The 6,484-nt window shown below is 40.3% G+C and overlaps 1 protein-coding gene across 1 annotated transcript in view; it reads left to right on the top strand.

Annotated features, from left to right (window-relative positions):
- cadpsa (Ca2+-dependent activator protein for secretion a) overlaps nt 1-3,716 on the top strand; it is a gene marked incomplete at both ends in the record, with an annotated part of 125,149 nt that extends 121,433 nt beyond the window's left edge. The window contains 2 exons of the mRNA XM_080423499.1: nt 2,381-2,485; nt 3,543-3,716. Coding sequence (XP_080279625.1) covers nt 2,381-2,485; nt 3,543-3,716 — 279 coding nt within the window. The remainder of the gene's footprint in view (nt 1-2,380; nt 2,486-3,542) is intronic.
- Nucleotides 3,717-6,484: the final 2,768 nt, after the last annotated feature.

Here is a 6,484-nt window from a genome sequence, read left to right as displayed (position 1 = left end):
CAAGACAATGAGCTGACCATGAACTACAGAGAGAGAGGAGAGAGGTTGGATGGCATCACCATCAACGGGTCTGCTGTAGAGATAGCTTCAAGTTCCTCTGCATTCACATCACTAAGGACCTCACCCAAGATAAGCACACCAGCCATGTGGTGAAAAATTCAGAAAAGAATAATGTTATGTGATCAAGCAGTAAATATCATTTATATCAACAACAACAACAACAACAATGAGTAAGAAGAATGCATAGAAGCATAAGCATGCCGTAAATGATAAGGCCAGGTTAAGTGATCAGGTGTCGTGAGTGAAGGTCTGATATACCAGAAAATACAAAAGCCAGAAGTTTAATTTCCAGAAAAGAACAGAACAGAAAACTGGGAATGGGAAATAAAAGTCTTTAAAATCAAAGTGATTACCATTGGACCGATTTCGTATCCCTTGGTTTACAAGTAGCTAGCTGGTCCACAATGTGGCTGCTGCAAAATGGATGCAGATGATAAGGCTTGCCAGGGATATAGAGAAAGAAAAGTGGAGTAGAGGGAGAGAGAAAGAGAACAGTCCATCAGTCAGCCACTCCAGGCCTGGCCTCTCCACAGGGGGCTGTGCTTGGGACAAGATCACAGGCCTGCTGCCATGACGATGCCTTCACAGGAACACAGCGGCAGAGGAAGTTGCTGGCACCAGGTCACCACACTGATTCACCCGTGACATTGCTCTGTTTTATTAGGTTCTATCCATGAACCTAATAAAGCTGTATCCTATTCAAGGATAAATGCCTAGCCTCTGCCATATCAAATGAACCTGTTACATTTCCTCCATCTCATTCTAGCTCTCTACCCTCCTTCTGCCCCCTCCTCCTCTTTGTGGCTACCCCTTCCTCCTCTCCTGTCTTCCAGAATCTTTCTGACCCCCCCCTTCCTTTTGGCCCCCGACTCTGACTGTTGAAAGTCAGTCGGCTTCTATTAGTATCAGCCTGCGCTCGTCATTACACATCAATTAGAGCTGTAACCGCACTGAGGCCACAGAGGAACATCTGCACCCTCTCGGCTTAGCTTCTGTTTTAGCTGTGGAGGAGGTATTTGAGTTCACTGTCCCTCACAGATGTAGATGTTTGGAGCGATTTTGTCAAGTTGCAGCGTTTGAACATTTGAGGTTTGACAGTGTTGTACACCACTGTAAATGTGTGAGGGGCCCAGAATGCAACCCCGAGGCATACCACGGTTTATTTTGGCTAAAGGCTTAGCACACGCGTAGCTATTGTTGTATGGTAAAGCCCAGTGGGGGTGTAGAGCAAAGCCATCTGTCAAGTAAAAAAATAAACGTATCTGTATTCAGATGCAAATTGGAAGTAAGCGTGGTATAAACTGGAAGTGGACATAAAAAACGTGGAATTCCTGGTTTTCTGTCAGCCAGAACTGTATCCCTTTTCCCAGCCATTTCTGACATATACACTGTCTCACCTAGAGACTAGGGTAGGATACGGAAGGGCGATACTGCAATTTACTCATTTAGTCAATTTACAATGCATTTTTGGTTTTGTTTGCAGTCATCTGAAAGCTCACTGACATGTTCGCTCATTAAAATAAAACATTTTTGCCTCCAATTTGGAATGGCTAAAGTGTGTTAAGCTTTGGGTTAAGAAGACCTTAATAGGTTGTGTGGGTCAATGGAACAATTTGATAGGTCCTCAAGGGTGTTCTCAAGGATTTCGGTCTGAGCTCAAGAGGTCAAAGTTATTGTGATTCTGTATAGAAACAGTGAAGCTAAGTCTGTGTGATACCAACATGATCCTCTGGCCTTTCCCTTAATAATCTACCAGTGTCAAAAGTATGTGCTTTAAGGATGTGATCAAATCCCTCCTTGTCAAGTGCACCAGGCAATGAGAAAGACTCAGAGAGAGCTTCAGAGGTCTGGATCAGTGTTGTTTTCTAGCAGTTGAAATGTCAGTTGGTCTTTTTCTTTGTGTTTGCTGAAATTAATATACTGTGAGTTCATGAGTTAGATGCTGAACCAAACTTTTATTTGTGCATATTTCATATAGACAAATATAGAGAATGTAGTCAAATTTGGATGCACATGGGTGTTTGTGTGTGTTTGCATGTCAATGCTTACTCATTTCAATTGTACTCTCTCTCTCTCTCTCTCTCTCTCTCTCTCTCTCTCTCTCTCTCTCTCTCTCTCTCTCTCTCTCTCTGTGTGTGTGTGTGTGTGTGTGTGTGTGTGTGTGTGTGTGTGTGTGTGTGTGTGTGTGTGTGTGTGTGTGTGTGTGTGTGTGTGTGTGTGTGTGTGTGTGTGTGTGTGTGTGTGTGTGTGTGTGTGTGTGTGTGTGTGTGTGTGTGTGTGTGTGTGTGTGTGTGTGTGTGTGTGTGCGTGCGTGTTGCAGCAATGGTACACCAGCACCATGAATCTGTTAGCAACGTGGCTGACTGATCGCATGGATCTTCAGCTTCATGTGTACCAACTGAAGATCCTCATCAGGATAGTAAAGGTGAGGACACGTTCTACTCTTACATTTGTATTGTTTTACAACTCATTTTGGTTTAGAGGTGGAGTGAGATAACTACTTTCATTTCGTTTTTTGGAGGAGGGAAAAAATGAAATCCATTCATTTGAAAAATATACGGATGGATGAAACCATTCAAAAAGAAAGCTCACTATTTTTACAGAACCGTTCGCAAAATAAAGTTTCCAGTTGCCTCAGAGATAACAATCCAGTAGCACAGATGGCAGAATTGATCTAACTCCCCACCAGAAATGTCTACTGTATCATTCATTTTTCAAGGTTTTCAGACCCGTGAGCCCGAAAGAGCTAGGAGTCGTGACCCATTTTGTCTTGGTTGGATGTAAAAAGGTTTGGGATGTGGAGCCAGGTGATAATATTGCAGTGTGATAGTGGAATGGTGTGAGTGGTTAACAGATTCCCAGTTCTGTGTGGTAATCTATGCCGTAACCTGACTCAAACCACAAAGAACACTGCCAAGAACATACTGTATGCATCATATGGGATATGGGACAAATCTAGCATTTCCAGCATATGGGTGCAAGCTAGTGAAATCATGTATCTCTCTAAAACACGTTGAAGAGCGAATTATTGATGGACAATAGTTGGTAACAGTATGGGATGTATATTATTTTATGAACAATATTCTAGGCAATTTTCTATATTGTTGCTCATACTGTATGGTGCCTGGTACCCACAGATCCCATTGAAGCTTTGCTTAGGTGTGTCATGTGGACATGTAACTTTAATTGCAGTTAAGATAATTCAGGAATTTCATCCCCTAAACTTCTATCTGTTTTTAAGTACATTTAAACCAGTGCATATACACGTCAAGTCAAATCACGTCACGTCAAGTCAAATCGAGTCACATTTATTTGAATAGCCCTTAATCACTGTCACAGTCTCAAATGGCTTAACAGGCCCACATTTAACAAAGAAAACACAATTAAGAAGAAGACTATCTTGAATGTCTTGAAACCTCTAATAACACTTTTCATGTCTTTTATATATAATCATCTTTTTTCCTTTGCTTTCTTTTTGTCAGAAAAAGTATCGGGACTTCCGTCTGCAGGGGGTTCTGGACTCCACGTTGAACAGTAAGATGTACGATACAGTGAGAAATCGACTGACCCTGGAGGAAGCCACTGCTTCCGTAAGGGAAGGCGGGATGCAGGGCATATCCATGAAAGACAGCGACGAAGAGGACGATGACCACTAGATCAAAGAAGCTAAGGTCCCCCTTGACCTTTTTTCACACTGCCCAACTGAGCTATGCTACACTGGCCTGATTATGTAATTAAAAAATAGTTTGAAGGCAGGGCATCCTAATAGTTCAACCAGTTACTGACTGCATCATTGCGTCATTCCTGGGTTCAAATTCCACTCAGGAACTGCTTCACGTGTCATACTGTCCTTCGACCCAATTGCTTTCCTGTCTGTCTCCATTGTACAGTCCAATAAAGCAGAAGTTTGACACCCACAGAGAATATGAGAATGTGAATGCTTTGTCAGACGTGAAGAGCTACGCTACCTGTTGAACCACACCTACAGTACCCTCAGCCATAGTCTGTCTCTACTACACCTGGAAACCTTTATACTTTTCTATTGTACTTTACACATCATTCAAATACCCTTCTAGGTTACAATTCAGATATCAAATATGATCATCAAAGGGAATCACACTGCAAGATACAACTTTCTTATGAAACACAGTCTTATGAGATTTTATGAAACCCAGCTTCACAAGAAGTGATTCACATATGAAAAAGGTTTAGCACTAGCAGTTCTTGAATATTGTCTATGAAAGTGCAGTCTGTGGAGCAATCAACAAAATAGTCAGTTTCATATTTAAAGGTTAGTTCTTAGTTCAACATGTTGGCCAAAGATGGCAGAACAGATGAGAGAAAGTACTCTCAACATTGACTTATCCCTAACTAAACTACCCCTTCACTCATCCTACAATATACCCAATGCCATCCTCATGTTGCACATCCATATAAAGGCCATTATGCTGTATTATGGTTCAGGGTGAGAGGGTGAAAATGTTTGGTGTCTGTGTTTAGCCAGCCAATCAATGCATGTACCAGCTGTTTACTTACGTATGAAGTCACATTGTGACCGATCCTATGTCCATGAATAAACACCAATTAGAACAAATGGTTACTTATTGCATTTCAGGTCAACTTTACCAGTCCTAAAATAATTTGACCTACTAAAACTGTTCAAATATATCTTGTATGGTTATGGTAAGAGTTTCAGATTTTCTGAAATTTCTAATTTGCCTAACATCACTCCTGAATGTTTTCTAAGCAATATGGAGAACCATTTTATTTGCAATGTCCAGTACCATGTTTATAAGTAAGGCTATAAATGTGTCTTTCTGCAAATCTAAGAACTATCCAGGTGCTTCTTTTAATGTGCAGTGAATACTATGGTACATCATTGTAAGTGGTGCGAAAATCTGAAATGTATTCATTGTATTCTCATGATGTGATTTGCCATACAATATGGCACAATGGTTGTCATTTAATGATAATAACCTGCTATTTGATTTAAATCACGTTGTTTACGACCATGATGTCTGCGATCGAAATACAGTGAATTACATTTTTGTAAAGGGTTTGCATATCTCATTCATGATGGGCTCAAATAAACAATTTACAGTATTTGCACTGGCTTCTTTGGCTTAAAGACCATCTTTAATATTACATCAAGTATTTTTGCCAATTTAAACCCCATTTCAAGAATTGTGCCTGTAGACGGTCCCCTCCCTCTCTTACATGCTCCCAGCCACTTTGGATGAAACAAATGATGACAATCCACATGATCAACCAAATATATAACATGAAACCTAGCGTCATGTCATAATAGGCCACCATTCGGCAAAAATAGGCAAACATTCAGCAAAAATGCCAGATCTGCTGAAACCACATTGCATTGTGAGCTTGTAGATCAGCTATTTTCAGCGAAGAGTTTTGCTGTAGAGGGAATAAAGGAGGGGACCAAGTATAGACCCTTGGGGGACCCTGGTCACTATAGGGTTTAAATGGTTAAACTAAAGATGGAGGTGTATTGTGCAATGTGCATGCCCTTTACAAAGAAAGTGATGCCATGTTGCTCATCTGAGGGTGAGTATAAACTGCCTGACGTTAGAATAATCACTGAATTGTATGTGTTGAAATACGCGCTAAACTGCCTATAGTCTCTCTTCATTTATCAATGTTTGTTGTTACATAGTTTTTTTCTGTTCCAGCCCAATACTCCTTTAAATCCTTTCTCCCTATCTAGATGAAAATCTCAACTATTTTTTATAGGTTAGATTAATCAGTGCAATATACTATACACAACTAGTTTGATTATTTTATCTCACTTATGTACTTACAGAATCTTTTTTTTAAACATCGAAAATATTTTTAAATCATGTTTTATTAGTTATGTTTATAGCATTTAAATAACAGTTGATTTGTTTACAAAGTAAAAGAGACATTCTTTTATGTGCCCTCTATTTCATTCCAGGACGTGTGGTGGTTGTTCTTTTTCTTTTTCACATTTTTATAAAGGAAAGTGAAGATTGCCTGTCTTTTCCCCTCTGCCAACTGTTGTTTTATACTGTATTCCTAGAGTTGTACCTGTTACCTGTGCGCAAGTACTGCATGTCCCAGGTACTGTATCCACTGGCCAAAGTGTTTTGTTCCTTGTGTAAATTTACTGGTGGATTTATCATGCTTCTGCCTCTTAGGAGAAACCACTAGGGGGCAAGAAGAAATAAAGGTGAATGACAAATGTGGAAAGCAATTATATTCCTTGTTTTTGTGTTTTTCCCCCCACAGCACAGTTGGGGCCATCAGGCGGCAAGTTCGGGTCAGGCAGTCAAACGTATATTTAAGTCTTTGTAAATGACTATCATTTAATGCAAATGGTGCTTGTGTACTCCATACAGGAGTGTACCTATACTCCCCACGTCCTATATCATAGGGTCCTATGTTC

The sequence above is a fragment of the Gymnoscopelus braueri genome (assembly GCF_963280865.1).
Source record: "Gymnoscopelus braueri genome assembly, chromosome: 3".
NCBI lineage: Eukaryota > Metazoa > Chordata > Actinopteri > Myctophiformes > Myctophidae > Gymnoscopelus > Gymnoscopelus braueri.
Note: the sequence above shows the minus strand (reverse complement) of the source record. Positions and strands in the feature narration are given on the sequence as shown.